The 17,147-nt window shown below is 41.9% G+C and overlaps 1 protein-coding gene across 8 annotated transcripts in view; it reads left to right on the top strand.

Moving 5' to 3' along the window:
• ACTN1 (actinin alpha 1) overlaps positions 1 to 17,147 on the top strand; it is an 88,918-nt gene that overhangs the window by 49,001 nt on the left and 22,770 nt on the right. For 4 of the 8 annotated variants that reach the window (XR_014527025.1, XM_083506838.1, XM_083506836.1 and 1 more), the window contains exons 3-8: positions 571 to 690; positions 6,106 to 6,192; positions 7,398 to 7,485; positions 8,423 to 8,501; positions 10,705 to 10,786; positions 12,521 to 12,606. Coding sequence is in view for 6 of the 8 variants with exons in the window: in XM_083506838.1 (XP_083362964.1) it covers positions 571 to 690; positions 6,106 to 6,192; positions 7,398 to 7,485; positions 8,423 to 8,501; positions 10,705 to 10,786; positions 12,521 to 12,606 (542 nt within the window). In the remaining 2 variants the exon portion in view is untranslated. Of the gene's footprint in view, positions 1 to 570; positions 691 to 6,105; positions 6,193 to 7,397; positions 7,486 to 8,422; positions 8,502 to 10,704; positions 10,787 to 12,520; positions 12,607 to 14,424; positions 14,511 to 17,147 lie in introns of all 8 variants that reach the window. The other 4 variants (XR_014527024.1, XM_083506839.1, XM_083506837.1 and 1 more) reach the window with 2 other exon arrangements.

A 17,147-nucleotide genomic window follows, 5' to 3' on the forward strand; every position in this document is an offset into this window, starting at 1 on the left:
TGAGAGAATTGCTCTTTAATTTTACTGGGAAATAAAACATTGCCACTTCTGAGGCATATTTAGGATTATTAGAGCTGTGATAGCTAACCTGTGGTCTTCCAGGTATTGGCATAGCCAATGAAGGGATTCACAGTCCATCAAAATACAGAGGGCGACAGATTAGCCACCTTGCATTGGGGGAAAACATGTGATATTGTCCTCCTGGAACAATACCACCTGAGGGTACATGTGTGCTGACTGCATATTTAAATCTTTCTTTGCTGAAAAGCTCCCTCCTACTATGAATGAAGATTTTAGCTTAGCATTCTCTCAGTTTCTTATGAGCTGGGTGTTAATGTGGAGAAGTGTTCAGACATATGATTCCTTTGATTGCTTTCTGAAATGATATGGTCTTTGTGAGTGCATAACATCTCAACTGTGAACACAGCTCTGTAGATTGCAGTTGTGGTATTGCAATAAAAGACAAACGGAAAGTTTCCCAAGGTAGACTGTGTTCTTTCGGTTGTATATCAGTTGTTTATTGAAGTGGAATGAAGAAGTGGAACATAACTCTTTTCTCTTTCTGACTAGGTGAACGTTTGGCTAAGCCAGAAAGAGGCAAAATGCGAGTGCACAAAATCTCGAATGTCAACAAAGCCCTGGATTTCATTGCTAGCAAAGGAGTCAAGTTGGTATCCATTGGAGCAGAAGGTAAGTCAGAACCCAACCAGTGGGAGCATATAAGTGGGTCACAAGGCTACTAAAATGATTACAGGAACTGGCCAACTTTTCCACTAAAAGGTGATGGTTGTACTACTGTGGTGGTGATTGTTATGGACTCCCCTAAGTTCAACATATGTGTTTAGCAAGCAAAGACTCTTGAGTCCTGTGGGGGACTGCAGATGACCATATTACACACACCAATTGCAAGTCTGGTTTCTACCAGGCTCCCCAACAAGTAATGTCTACCAAAGTCCAGAAAGTGTGTGGAATAAAACTGCACTGGATTTGATGCAGTGCACTACAGATAGATCATCTATTTTGAACCCCTTTGTGATTTATGTTGGCTAGAAACTTGCAGAACACAGGGTGAGATTGCCTGGAAATTATCCCTGTAAAGCTTCAGAAAGAGTTGTGTTCTCCATGCTCCTTCTGACATTTTCATACACTTCCTGGATAATTATTCTGCCTGATTGTACTTGAGGTTGTGGGCTAGGAAGCCAGATAGGGGGACGTGCTTCTGTCCAATTCTAAAGAGAATTTTTTTACATTATGCCATAATCCACTAATTCACACTCATGGTGAACGACATCTACATTTTGCATCTGGACGTTGGCTTACTGATCATGCAGCTTTTCAAAACTAAAACTCCAGTGAAAGCATTAATGATATATGTTATTACAAACTCATTTGCTTATGTAGCCTGAAGTGGCATGGCTCTCATCTCTATGGAATGCTCTAGGGTCTAGGAATGGGGGAATATAAGGAGGGTGTGTTAAGAGGGTATGTTAAGGTTAAGGGGTACTTTAAGGTTAAAATATGTTGCCATCCGTCTGTTTCTGGAGACAATGGAGGAGTGCACCTTTGGGGGTGAGGTCAAGCTGTTAGATGGTTGCAGTAGCTGCTGTGACTGTAGAGACCGATGCAGGAGAGACATGTTTTGTTGCAGTTGGGGCAGATAAAGGCATCTGGTTGTGCTGCTCCGGATGCACCATGGTGTTTCTTCTCTCTGAGTATGAGGAGTTCATACGTTAGTCCTTAACTTCAGCATGAGGTATTGCAAGAGTGTGGGCTGTACCCTGGTCAATGTGCTTCATGAATCTGCTTGGTTTCCTCTGACTTCTACCTATCAATCCATGTGTCAGAATAAATGCATGCCTGGTGTGTGGATTCCACCCTACTGTAGGCATTTTGTTTTGCATGAAGATGTTATCATAGCAGTTCAGTGGGCATCTGGGGTTGACTGACAGCTTTCTGGTGCGGGGACTGCCCAATGAAAAGGCTTATAAAGTTTTCCAGACTATGAATTTTAAAAGGACTCAAATTAAGGCTTTAAATAGCTGTCACTGTTGTAAACTAGAAAGTAAAAATTAATGAGGCAGGCAGAATGTATTTAATGTGGCTCAGGCAGGAAATGCCACATCAGGCAGGTAGTACTTAATGAGAAAATCATCTTGAGTTAGTACCAAGTTCAGGGTTGTTGTTGCTTTAAATCACCCTTAGCCATAATTTTTTTGGTCCAAAGCTCTCCAGTGTCATTCAGCCTACTGAAAGGTTTCGGCACCAGGCTGCTGTAGATCATATAACCAGCAGCAGCATCACAAGTTTGAGAAAACAGGAATGCAGAATTGATCCAGTAATGGCAACATCAAAATGGCTTTCTGTGTGGTGAACAAGGAAATGGATACTGAAAATTAGAAAGGAATATGAAAATAATTATTTACAACCAAGACCCCTGTGCAGATTGGTTTAAAAGAAGCTTTTTGCTGGTGTAGTTCACAAACTATTTTCTACCAGGCAATGAGCTTTTCATCCTTCCTGGATCCTGATTAGCTGCACACTAAAAGCTCACATTTGATTGCAACATACAGTTAGAGTTAGATACTACTGGGATAATAGATAAGCATTTTTATTCTCCCATTCATGCATTTCCAACATATCAAATAGCTATCAGCTTTTCAGACTCCTGAGCCCTGCTTCCATGGTATAACACTGATCTGAAATCCAACTATGTCAGCAAGGAGAAAACTTAAGCTTTTAGCTTGTAATAATGAAACGGTGTTGGTTGATCACAAACTCTTACCAGCATAGAGAGCTATGCAAATATGCAGGGCTGGCTGTTATTGGGCAGAAGACACGTATTGCTTGCAGCATTAAAAACAGGCAGCTGTTTGTTTCTGTCTTCTTCCCACTCATAACTGGTGAAGTGCGGAAGTGACTGACAGGGCTATGGTCTGTTTTACCTCAATTCTATACATCAGCCAAACCTATTAAAATTGAAGCCATAACAAACACATGTTCTAGCTTACGTAAGCTTATATATAATGTTTTTTAAGCTCTATCTCTCATGTTTCATTTAGTTCTCAGGCTAGAAGGATGCTCTTTATTTCAGCTGCAGTCCATGAACCGTTTAAAGCAGCCACTGGATAGTTAACATCCCAATGCAGTGGGATGTTGCAATGTGCAAGGCAAGGAGTGGGATAAGACTAGGTACAAAGGCCTTATGCTAATGCACACTTCGGTATCCTGTTGGTCCTCCAAATGCTTTTGGACTACAGCTCCTATTATAGCCCCACATCAGGGCTGTTGGGAGTTGTGGTTCAAAACATCTGGAAGGCATCAGGTTAGTGAAGGCTTTGCTCATGCAGGATTGAGAGTCATCATGTTGCAACAGCAAACAGGGATTGCACAACAGTGCTGAGATGAGAAAGTCCCTGCACAGGTTTTGAGACGAATGAAGGGGGACATGGCAGAGACTGGACAGGTGAATGGTGGTGCTACCCATAAGAATGAGAAGAAGGAGCTTGTACTAGTTTACATGCTAGTGCAGCAGCCCTAGAGGCTGGGTTCCTGGAAGTCCTTGTCCCATTGACACCAGTGGAATGAAGCTACCAGTTAGTTTGTCTTAATGATCTTGTGGTTTTCGCTGCCCTTAGGTTTTTGGAAACCCAGCCAGATGGGCAGATGGGCAGGGTATAAATTTTATTATTATTATTATTATTATTATTATTATTATTATTATTATTATTATTATTTATTTCTGGGTGGGAGGTATATGCATTAATGTTTGCCTTCCTTTGGAATTGAAAGTGTGGTTAATACACAGCAGTTTAAATGTGCTAAGGATGTTGAATGAATATTGAACACATATTCAGTTGTGAGCAAAATTCTCCTTTCTTGCCCACCATTTAGTCCTCCTGACACCTGTTTTCATAGAATCAACCTCCTTTCTCCACTTCTGCGTGGCTTGTGGTTGGGCTGCCTCTCAAAGTACATTCAAACAGCCAAGAAATCATATAGATCCTAACAGTGAATTTTCAGCTTGTCATTTAAGACTAGAATAGAGGAAGGAGACTATTTTACACTCCAGAAGGTTAGGATTACTAGATTGTGAATGTGATGGCATTTCAGAACCCTGTTCTTTCCAGCCACCAGGTTTAATTCTGAAATATTCAATATTTATTGCTCCTCCAGCTGCTCGCCAAAGACATGAAAATACTGTCTTTATTTGCATAGCCTGTTAGCAGAGAATAGTTGTAATAAAAGCAATGGGATGGAAACAAATTCACTTGAGCAAAGCATTTTTTTGTTTCCTATGTGTCTGTTCTGTTCTGGTTCTTTAAACAACTCTCCCTCCTTCACTGAATGTGCATTTCACTAAGAATCTCTGCTTGCTAGTAATGCTGCAAAAAACAGCCTTGTGTTATTAGTGAAGAAGGGATTCTTCAAGTATATATGAATATTTGTTTCTGAGGCAAGACTAAAATATATTTTCCTGCAAACAGGGGTCTTGAACCTTCTGAAGGATGGGGAATGCTTTTGTTTTAGACCCCACCCCTTCTAATATCACTTAAATTGGAAAGGGGTTGCACTCTAGCAAATGTTTGTTAGGAGAAACAAACTCCTTCCCCTTTCCCCCAACACTCCAGACCCTCTTTTCTTAAGGGGTTGCAGTGTGGGTCTATATATACTGCTCTCCCAACAATTTGCATGGTGGAGTGATTCTGATTGGCTGGCTTTGGCAACAGGTACACCAGAAGCATTTAGGGATCATCATGAACCCTGCCCCCCACTGCACTGGCACAGAATTGCTTGCTAAGTTTTATCATGCTGCTAATGCGGTTTATATCTGCTGCTACTGGTAATTTGAAGACCACAGGCAGTGTCTTGAGCTTATTCAAGGGGGCAGGAACTAGTGGGAATCCCTGAGTAGCAGATTGGGAAAGACAGTGCACACAACCTTCTTTGGCCTCCACTTCTCCCAATATCCTCAGAATGCTTTCCACAAGCAATAATGAGCTCATTAATAGTATCTGCTGAACTGCTTATTAAGTGCAGTTTTGTAGAGGGGCTTGGGATGGCATCAATTAGCAAGCAGAAAGTACAAATATATGATGCTAATCCACATTTCAAGAATAATGACCATAGAAGGTCTTTCTAGCAGTTAATGCTCTGAGAACAGGAAACAGTCATTAAGGCTGTCCCAAAGAGGGAGAAAATTCAAATGGACAAAGGAACCACATTGCAACAGAACTAGTAATATACAGTTGAGCCCTTTGATGTTTTCCTTCCCAACTTAATGATTGCAGATCTTGATCTCAATGAGGGTATTTGCTATTGTTTGTAACTCAGTGCAACAGCATTATCTATTTGTGGTTTAATTTGCATCACGTACCTGGCACTTGTTCTCTTGTGAATGTGAAGGCAATTTTTGAATGGCTGTTGCCCAGCTACGCTTGCCCAAAATAATCACTGTGTTTGATTGTTATCCTCAACCAATAGTAATCTTCAGTTCTCCCGGTGCCAATCCAAATAGCAACCAAAATAGTCTCGCCTAAAAGCACAAGGAAGTTATAAGCAGACCCTGGGGAACCCTGAGGTTTTCAGAAGTTTATATGGAGTGGATCGGCTGGATCTCTATAAATAGAAGAACTCCACATTGCAGCATTTTGTTGCAGGTTCCACCTGGATATACTGATAGCCATCTCAATGTGCCTAGCGCTGGTCCTCATGCAACTAAAACAGCACCAACCACACATAAGAGAGAGTTATCAGCAGACTTGGGGAAATCCCAAGAACTGGAGAAGTACCCCCCCACACACACACAAAATTCTGTTGGGGGAAAAACCTTTCAAGAGGCTGCGGGCAACTTCCCAAAACAATCTAATGAGAAGTGGGCATGGATTTTTTTTATTTTGGTGTGTGAGGGGATAGAAACTTGATGGGAAGTGGGATTACAATGGAATCCCAGAAAAGGAGCAGTCCACTCTGCAACATTTTGTTTGCAAGCCCCACTTGTTTCCCTAATTCTGAAACACGCTCACTTGTGACTCTTGTCTACCAACGTTCCAAAGATGTTTTGAGCACCGGTAGCAGCTGCTGAGAGGGTATTTTTCTCTTTTGCAGAAATTGTTGACGGGAATGCGAAAATGACCCTTGGAATGATCTGGACCATCATCCTCCGCTTCGCTATTCAGGATATCTCAGTGGAAGGTACATCCCAACGGGCCACCATCTCTCACAGAAGCACTTGTGGAATATTTTGTGTGTTGTGTATTTCCAAAATAGATAGCATACGAAGCTCCTGTACAGATTGTCATAGCTGGCTATCGTCTACGGGAAGGGAAATATTGCCCCCAGAGCGTGATCCAGGAAATAGCAGTTGGTACTACTGCTTGCTTGTTGGTGTTACTACGATGCCGACCATATTTACAGTGACAAAATCCAAGGCTCCGACACCTCCATTTTATTGAATTCAATTCACTGTAGACCATTTCCCTGATCTGGAAGGCCATATTGACTAGTGTCCTGAAGGCAGAAATGTGAGGTCATGAATTGAGCTCAAGGGGGTCCTGAGAACAACTGAGATAATTATGTTCCTGCTAGCCTACAATGCAAAACCTCTCCTTTTCTTTTGCGTTGATACATCCCTCCCTCACACATAATGCAGAATTAGATGGGCAAAATTACTTACTTTGTGGAAGGAGCTATTTTGACTGATTAAACTACTAGGAAAAAACATCCTCTGGGCTAGATTTGAAAAGCAATAGTTCTAGCATAGGGATTTTAGGGAACTGTTTACCCTTTCCAAGTGTAATGTTTGGGCTAAATAACATGTTCTGCCAGCGCATCACTTAAGTCCTTTGTGGACTTTCTGTGCAGCCTGCTTAGCTCACGGTGCTGAAGACGCCAAGGTTGCAGGTTCGATCCCTGTATGGGGCAGCTGCATATTCCTGCATTGCAGGGGATTGGACTAGACGATCCTCAGGGTCCCTTCCAACTCTACAGTTCTATGATTTGGAGCCTGTGTAATTCTAAATATTGTTGGGTTTTTTTTAACTCAGTACAGCACTTGATCATTAACAACTGGAAGAAAAGGTCCCCCCACACCTTTTGAGTTGCACAGCCTGCACTACAGTGTAAATCAGGCATAGGCAAACTCCAGCCCTCCAGATGTTTGGGACTACAATTCCCATCATCCCTAGCTAACAGGACCAGTGGTCAGGGATGATGGGAATTGTAGTCCCAAACATCTGGAGGGCCGGAGTTTGCCTATGCCTGGTGTAAATGGAAAGAGTTGCTCAAATCCTCCTCAGTGGCTTCTGACGTATTAATGGTCAGGATGAAGAGGCAGCTTTAAGACCCTAGTGAAAGAGCCTCACAGAGATTGGCTAATACTTGTATCTTTTGTTCCCTAGAGACATCTGCTAAAGAAGGGCTTTTGTTGTGGTGTCAGAGAAAGACAGCCCCATACAAAAATGTGAACATCCAAAACTTCCATATTAGGTAATGTAAAGGTGCTGGGGAGCAGCCTGTGACTTGTAGTCTTTGCATGGCCTAAAGGATTTGGATGCTGCCTGGTCCTTACCTCAACTGTTTTAGCAGCAATGTTAAGACCATTTGCAGTGGACTTGCCATCACAGTCCATTAAAGGCTGTGTGTGTGTGTGTGTGTGTGGCAATTGTACTCTGAAAGCTGCCCTACCAGCTCAGGGGAAAGGGCTGAGGCCACGAAAGGCTTCTTCCTACACTATACTCGGCACACAAGAATGCCTTTATTATTCTCATATCTTATGTAAATTAAAGTGCTTGTGCTGTTTACTTTTGTACTTCCAAGTTTGTGGATACATAGCCCAGTTCAAACAAAACTGCATTCCTGGCTTCTTAAACCATAGTTTAATAAGCCAAGAATGAGTCCCCCCCCCATATACCTCCCCTGCATATCACCTCATTCCTATAATTGATGCACCAAACATCGATGTCTGTAACAAGGAATGGTGCCTTAATGCTGATTTACTAACCAGGATTTTAGACCATGTTCAGATGAGGAACCCTCATTTAGGCTAACTGTAGTTTCAGCTAAACGATGGTTTAGCAAGCTGGGGATGTATTGTGGCTGTATAAATATGTAATGGCATGTAATCCTGTTCTTGTAGACATAATCTCCTTTGGCCTGTCATTAGCAGAGGATGATTTATTGAGCCAATCCAATAGCGATCAGTAAAGAAAAGAATATATATTATTTATTTTTATTATTCACTTGGCACTAGAAACCTCAGAACTTTTTTTTACATACTGCAAAGTTTTGTAGTTGGCATTGTGGAAAGGCTTCAACTGAAGCAGAGGTGAAACTTACTCGTGCACTGATTCTTACTGAGTATAGGACAAAAAACAAACCCCATTCCTGAATGAGTATAGTTAATGGTGTCCTATCTCTCTCACAGCTGGAAGGATGGCCTTGGTTTCTGTGCCTTGATTCACAGACATCGTCCAGAACTCATTGACTATGGAAAACTAAGAAAGGTACCTGCTTATGTTTTGGGATGTTCCAAGTTCAGATGTCGTGGGAGGATGGAAACCTGTGCTGGCAACTTGGATAACTAACTTGCCCATAAGATGAGAGAAAAGGATGAGAGAGAGGAGGTCTCTGAAGAGCTCAGATGTTTTGGTTTACTTGATTTCTGTCTGTTAGTTCCTGGTGGAGATTTAGACTAGCAGCAGGTAAGGAAGTCTTTGGACTTTGGAAGCACAACTCAGGTAATTCCCAAAGTTAGACTGGTACATTCAGCCAAGACACATTAGAGACTAATATTTTCTTAGGCTGACTGAGGTTATCATCCAGGTGAAAATTGGACTTGACATCCTTGGAGAAAGCATGTGGGTGACCAAGCCCAGCAATGAATTTTGGGAAGCTGTAGTGGAAAGCATGGCTCCAATTCCATAGTGGAATGCATAGTTAGCGGAGTCATCTGTTGCTTGTACAAAACTGCATGGTTGTCCACATTACTTCTTCTTTAAGCTACAATTGTAAGCCTCTTGGGTTTATAACTTTCAGAAATACTGTTGCAAGCTGCTCTGAGCCATGCAATAAGGTAGGGCATAGCTCAGACAAATACCCCTTTGGTTACCCAGCTTAAATCGTAATAGGCAGAGGTAACAGGAAAACTAAATGCTGCTGCTGGGCAGATCTGGGAATGTGGTTGTCCAAAGAGGCATCATATATTCCTTCCCACTGTCTTGTAGAAGCTGTTAAGTTGCTATAGTCCCATGGTAAGCCATGAATCTGATCTTGTTCATTAAGGAAACTGGATAAAAGTGTGACGTTTTTTCTCTAGAAACCTAAGAAGCATGTCATCTTGGTCAGTAAAAATAGCATCTTTTTGTGACTGACACCTCCAGTCCTGATTATTTTAACAGTAACCAAAACCATATATTTTACTAGGTGAGGTTCCTTGCATCCCTGACAGACATAGCTAACAGTGGTTGCTCGTTCCTCCTACCCTGCTTCAACAGTTTTGCTGATTCGCTATTGATAGAAAGGTGGTGATTGGTGACATTATAATTATTGCCATGGCAACATCATATGAAGTTGCTAGGAGGGGAAGATGTCTGTGTGAGTCAGCATTTTTATGCTGAGGTAGGCGAGATGCAGTAAGAGACTAGCATTCATTTCTTATGTCAGCAAAATCAGCATGCTTGTGATAATATTGTTAGCAACCAAAAGTGAAATGATCCTTATAGTAACTATGGTTCCACACACAGAGACCCCTCTCATGACTATACCTGAGCGCAGCCTGGCTCTGTGTTCATGGGTCTATATATACCTAAACTTCCTAATAACAATAGTGTATGCTGTATGGTACTCTGAGAAAGATACCTCAACAAGTATACTTGTCTCAGACAGACAATCCCAAGCTGTCCTCCCTTTTGGTGCAATTATTTGCACCCTTATCTTGGTGTAGGCCTCATTTAGATCAGTTCTACAGGCTGCAAGTAATGAAAAAATTGTTTTTGTATCCTCAAATTTTAACAAAACAAAGGTAGACATTTCAACTAACATATCTAACAATTTTGGATAGGAGAAGACAAAACAAAGGAAAACTGGGGTGGGCCTCATCTTCTCTAACCTGTTTAACATTCAGCGCAAGAGAACCCGCTGAAACAAAAACCCTATATAGTGTAGTGGAGTATAGTGGAGATTCTATATGTGTATAGGGCGGCTTCTCATACTGCACCTTACCAAGACAGGGCATTAAAAAGATTTGCACCTTCTCTATTTGCAACTTACACAAATCAGGGACAAACGTCTTAAGCTGACAGCTCTCCTGCTTAGTACTGGTCCAGGAAGTAAGCAGACTAGTGGAAAGGGGAGATGACAGAATCTGTGATGTCCTTTCAAAGTCCTTAAAGAAGATGTTACAGAGAGGCCTTTTGGAAAATGCACATAGCCCTCATAGTTGCCCTTTACTGCATTTGTGGTGGTGGGAAGTGGAGGTCCTGTCAACACTCCACCTCCTAGTTCACTAGTAGAAACAATCTGACCTGGGGGGGGGGGGGGTTAAGTGCATATTTTTGTGGTATGTGCAACTCGTATTAATGTTGTAATTATCAGTTAGTCTAGAATATTACTCTAATGATCTCACTTATCAAAGCCTTAGTATGGTATATAAATTGTTTCTTATGCCATGTTTTTACATATTGCTAACTTAAATTATTTATTTCCTAGGATGATCCTCTCACTAACCTGAACACAGCTTTTGATGTGGCTGAAAGGTACCTAGATATCCCCAAGATGTTGGATGCAGAAGGTAAAGTAGAATCAAATTTTGATTTATTTCCCCCTTCCCCTGCACACACCCAAGAAGTTCCACAAACTTTCTACCTCTACTTAACTAGTTCTTCCAAAAGTTCCCCACCCTTCTTATCAGGTACCTAGACTAGAATAACTGCAATTTTTTTTTCTATTGGCTGGATCCTATCCTGATAACATTTGAATAACAGCACAAGAAGTGTGGATAATGGAAGGTTCTATGTCAGGGCCCTAGGGAGCAGCAGCACGGATAATGGAACCTTCTAACATGATCTGCCACATAATTCTGACGTGAGATCTGACCTTGATGAAGTAGTCTCCATGCATCACCAGAAATGTATAAGCCAGGCCTAAGATGAATAACAGCATGGTTGCATTTATACTTTCTCCCAAATTTCCCTAGTATTCTCTGTACTTCCCAAAACCGCTCTGTAGCTTGTTATTGTGGAGCTCATTTGTAAATTCAGTAGTAACAGGACACCTGTTTCTGACTGGGCTGAGACTCCACCATGAACAAACAAGCTGAATTCTGAACAAACAGCAAATGACATGGTATCTCTACAGTACATGAGGAGAGGTGGAAACAAAGGCAGATCATCCTGCATTGTCTCTCACATACTAGTTACATACTAGTTACATTTCTCTGGGCATTTTATATCCTGAGCCACCACACTTGTTAATCAAGGGACCATTATAACCTTCAGTTCTCAGTAGCTACATTCCTGGAAACATGTATTAAATTTCCCCTTTTGCCATGTTGTTGCTTTTGCATTTTGAAAATCTACACTGGCTCTGAAATCCACAGTTTTCAAGTTGCCTTTGTTGCTCTGTTCCCTTTCGTGACATTTTCTTTTTCCCCCCTTAAAATTTGGGAGAACATTTTGTACTGGCCATGCTCTGTCCATTCCTCATTACCTCTATCCAGGGAGCTTTTGTGAACTAAAGAGGACAGTGTATTCGACTAGATTTTTTTTATTTTAAAAAATCATCTTTATCAGGACTTCTTTCATATGCATAGTATGGTGTTAGATGCAGCTAGGTAGTAAGACCGAATTCATCCCAGCAGGTAGCCTCAGATGGACTCCCAAAGTTGCTGGCTCTGAATTTTACAAAGGGCATTTCTTATCCTTTGGGATCTGCCACCAAACTGAACTATCACAGGTTACTGAGACAAATGTAGGTCCCATGAAAGCTCACAGAAGAAGCAGATGGTTAGGTGCATGGCAATATGGTTCTCTTTTTGTGCTCTGGCAACTATTGTTCTCCACCGCCATTATCATCCTCAAAGCAGCAAGGAAACACTATGAAAACATTACATGGCCTGAGCTTGCGAGGTGATAAGCACCTGCTTTCCTTAGATGTTTGGAAAACTCAGACTAACAGCCTATTGAGAATGGTGGCCATTTGCTATCATTCACTGAAACAGCAGCTTAAGATTGTCTTTCATCTTCTCAATTTAGCACACACAATTCTTCTATGTCCTACTGGGCACTTGCATCAAGAATATGTATTTTTTGTGGTAAGGAGAAGAGGACAGGGACAATTGCCCTAACCAAGAGGGGAAATCGTCTTCCAAGAAAGTATCTAAAAGACCTATATGTAGAGAATGCGTAGGTTCTAATAGTCACTCCCACCCCTCACCTGGCGTCCCCATAACCTTTTGGTGATCCATCTCGCTTTGCTAACGTCCCATGAGTTGATATGCTCTTTAACTTCACATTTTCTTTGACAGACATTGTTGGAACAGCCCGTCCTGACGAGAAGGCCATCATGACCTATGTTTCTAGCTTCTACCACGCCTTCTCAGGAGCCCAGAAGGTATCGCAGGATTCCAAGCTCCCTCCACACAGAGCACCTGGTCCTCTTGCTAATGTCCAAACCTTTTTTTCTTTCTCTCTCTCTCCTATCTAGCTACGGGCATCTTTATTATTATTTTTGGCAGAGTTGGCTTGTTGGCTCCAAATGGCTTTCTGTGTATGTATCATTTTGGGGGTGCAGATGGGGTCAAACACAATCTCACAGTCAGTGATGTAGTGCAGATCTGTACTTTGGTGCAAGTCAGCGGGTCACTTTCATGGCATTGGGAGCTCTGCTTTTATCCACAGGACACAAAGATCTGAATCTCAGGGCAGGGGGAGTATTTTGCATAGTAATTTGTCATGCATAGTGATCCAGCATCATAACATTCTACATGCCAGCTAATCCATGCTGAATTGCTTTGCTGATCAGCAACACTGCTGTGCAATTTAGCCTCCTTATTTTGCGAAACAGCATAATTTTAAGAAATAAGACCTGGATGCCGCAGAACAGAAAATGTGCATTCTGTTTGCCAAATTCTCTGAAAACATTACTGACAGGATGTCCCAAACAGGAAGTTTCCACAGAGCATTGCAGTTTGATGAATCAACTGTTCTTTGGTATCTGAGAACTCATCGTAGAGCAAATGGGTTGTGCAGTACAAGTCTCTGCTTGTTCACTCAGAAGTTAAGTCACTCTCAGTTCAGTAAGGTGTTCTCCCAAGTAAGTGTGTAAGTAGGCCGAAGCTTGAAAGTGGATCCAGAAGTCATGTCATTTCCCTCAAAAGTAGACTAAATGCTAACCTTTCACTAGCTACAGCTTAAGATGGTGGTGGATAGAAGTTGTGGAGCACCTACTTTTTTCTGGGATACTTGCAGAAAATGCTGAACCTGTTGGTTCTAGTTAGGGTACTCCTCATGTTCTTAAGCAATTGTGCACTATCAGATTATGCCTTAATTTTTAAGAGATCCTGAGCATGCACTCTTGCACTCTGATAGAAAGTAGACTAATCAAGACTGAAGCCATGCCTAAATGGACAGATATGCATGTCTGTGTCTTCTAAAGTGAAACAGGGAGCAGTATGGTAATACTTCAGATGTAAACTGCATTTCTAGAACTCCCCTGTGACATTCCATTGGCGTTCTGTCATTTTACTGCAACTGCACGATGCAGTTACCTTAAAATCCACTGTACCAGGCAAGGGGTTACTCTACATCTTTTTCCAATGCACACAGCTGAAGTTTAAAAAAGACATCCATTTTTAATCTGCAGTTTTATGGATGGAATATCTGCTAGCTGTGCCCACAGCACAAGGGGAAGAGCTGTATGCTCAGAAAACACACATGGGACAGCCCTAGTAAGATGTCTAGCACTGGCACTGCAAGAACAGATCTTCTCTGCCTTGCATCTGGGTTTTGTCATGCCTTTTAACTTCTATATAGTGTCTTCATCGAAATTTAGCTACTTTATTCCTGTGTGTAGAACAGGCACATGGCACTGGCTGTTTACTCCCCCAGATAAAGCTAGATTTGCCCATCTGCAAGTGGGCTGAGGCTACTGACTGTGGAGTTGTGTCAAAGCAATGTGGACTAGGCTGGTTGCTTGGAAACCAAAGCTGAAATGGGGAGGTGGGAACAAGTGCCACAGGACTCCACAAAGCCAACCCTGCCGGTCACGTTCTGATCCGAATTCCCAGCTCTCCGCATGGAAATCTGTTTGGCCTGTCCTGCAATGCATGATGGGAAGTTTCCCCCTCTCTTACCACCCATGACTGTTTTATTTTATTCTGTGTGCTGCTTCTTACTTTATTCTTTCAACCTCTTCTCCTTCTTTGCACAGATATTATAGGCACGCTAAGGCCGGATGAGAAGGCCATTATGACCTATGTTTCATGTTACTACCACGCCTTCTCAGGTGCGCAGAAGGTGAGACTTTACTCCTAACAAACCCCCTCCTCTTCCTTCTGTTTCCCGCCCACCAAATTTAGAGGCAGATACCCTAAACCGTTAGAGGTATGGAATCCAGTGCTGGCTGTCATATTGAGCTACCTAATATTGACACAACTTCCTTAGCATCTTGGGTGATTAAAAAAACACTCTCTAGCTTTGTTGAGAACTCAGTGGATTTTTTTTTCCCCAATGTAGTGGGTCTCTCTGCTTTTCCCCAGACAATATTTCTGGCCTAGAACACCCAAGTTGCAGCCTACTGGTTCAAATTAATATTGTAGAATATATTCAATACTTTGCTGACAGATCAGATGACTTCCTATTGGAAAGTGCATTGCTAGTTTCAGCTGGGTGCTGGTTTCCTTAGAGCGCTCTGTTCTCAGTCATTTTTGGTGGCTGATACAACACTGGTCCACCATTGGCAATGCTAAGCCTGTTGGGAGTGTTTTAAAGACCCAGCTCTAGAGTTGCTTTTAGCCATCAGTAATAATTACTATAGGGCTAAACAACCTAGGTCAAAACTCCAAATGATGCTCAGTTGCAGAAGTTCTCTGATATTTTCCTCCGTACTAATCTTTTGCTCCAGACTGTAATTTCTGCAGCTGGATTTAGTTAAGAACATGTTCAAAAAAAGCTATGCGTGATTGAGCATCATGCGTAGATTGCTCCCCATTCATGCAACCTAAAACCAATTGTTCAGCAGGGTTTATTTTATAAGCAAGAGGTCTCCGTTATTATTGGCAGTATACCAACGGTGGTCGTTAATTTCCGAGCAGCTACTTTTCCAAGTGAAGTCAGAAAATTGCCATTCAGCCTTTATGTGGCCATAAAAACAAAATCCCTCCGCTGCTTCTGCTGCTGCTTTACCATCAGTGGAATCTGGTCATGTCTACGTGGATATATATAAATGGCCACTTCTGCTTTGACAGGTGTTCTCTCAATGGGAGACCTCAGAATGTCTTGTTCTGTAGATGCCAAGCTCATGGAATTCCGGCTCAGTTTACTTATTGATTCATGGCCAAACTCTAGTGATTTGTGTAAGTTGGGATGGCTGTTCTCTTACATCTTTTTCACACAGCCAGCCTTTGATGCCACAACTGATTATCACAGTCTCTGCATACACCTTTTAACTTTTTCTCTGCCCCACGTTGCTTCTCTTTGCTCCCATCCATCTGTGTCCTTCCTCTGCCGGTAGTTCTGTTGCTTTCCCTCCTCGTACCATTTACGGTGTCCCCTTACCCTTACGGCTTTTTTATCTATGTAATCATCTCTCAGTGGATTTATCCTCCCTTGACATTTTGTACTCGTCTGCAAAAATATTTGGCTTCTGTTGGTTCTTATCACGTCTTAGATGCATTTTGTGGGAAAGCTTTGATTCAAACACACGTGTGTCATTAGCGTTGGCATTGACATCGTGCATCTATACCTGAGTAAAAGATGCCAAGGGGAAAACAGACCTTAGTCCAGGCTCCTTGGGCACACATTGGGCAATTAAACTCTGAAAAGGATAGCTGGTAATGTAACAAAACTCTCCTTTACTGAACCAGATAACCATTCCACAAAGTTTTCTTTCGTGGATCCTATTCTCCATTCTGCAGTCACATTGCATTCCTAACTTTTTCCTATCCCATATTTGTTGGTAGATTCACAGGGGTTCTCAGGCACAGGTGTAACTCTAAGCTGAACTGAAATATTGCAAACTAAGTTGAAAATGTTCGTTCTGGGGCCTAATTCAAATGTTACTGACATGCCATGTTAGCTGCTGAAAAACTGACTTCACTGTGGCCTGCTCCCTTGGGCCTAACTCTACATACTGAATGAGATGCAACATAGTGTGAAAGGATATCCACCATTGCTATGGGGCTTCTCTTTCCTCTCTTCTCCACAAGCAAATTTCTGTTGCTTAAGCAGGCAGACAACATCAGATGTCACCAATATTTACAAGCATCTTCTCTGAAAGTACTAAAGGACATATTTTGTAGTTTTTAAAATAGGTAGTGACAGCAGACCTTCTAAATATGTATTTTTTAAAAAATACATTTAATTCACTAATTACCCTTTCAGCACAAGCTTATAGAAAATCTGGGACATGAGGGTTTCTGCAGGGAGTCTTCAAACTTAGCTCAAAGGCCATGTTTCCAGGTTTTTTTGCCCTGAAATTGTGTAACGCTACTCTGGATTTAATATATATCTATCAGACAGCATAGACTATGGATCTCCGTGTTGTAGTGTTCTAGAATGGGGCCCAAGAGCTTTGTTCAGTGGTGGGGCCTAGTGCCTGATGCCTTGAAACGGCTGATAAGATAAAAATGAGAACATCAGTTGCACAACATCTGGATAGTTGTCGGAAGATGAATATATAATCTCAAGTTTAGCAGAATCCAAAGTTTTATAATATATATATATTTAAATTGAATGCACTGTCAGCTAGCTAGCCAGTCAGCCCAGCAATGAATTCATGACCTGGAGGAGTTAGGGTCCCTGTCCCTTTGTAGCAGTCCAAATCTGGGGCTATTGTAGAGTGATTAGCAAGCATGCATTTCGGCCTTGCCCAGGAGCACAGAGTGTCTTTTCAAGCTCTGCCCTCTTACTTGACAAGGTGACTTACTGTGATGT

The sequence above is a fragment of the Podarcis liolepis genome (assembly GCF_965112155.1).
Source record: "Podarcis liolepis genome assembly, chromosome: 1".
Classification (NCBI taxonomy): Eukaryota; Metazoa; Chordata; class Lepidosauria; order Squamata; family Lacertidae; genus Podarcis; species Podarcis liolepis.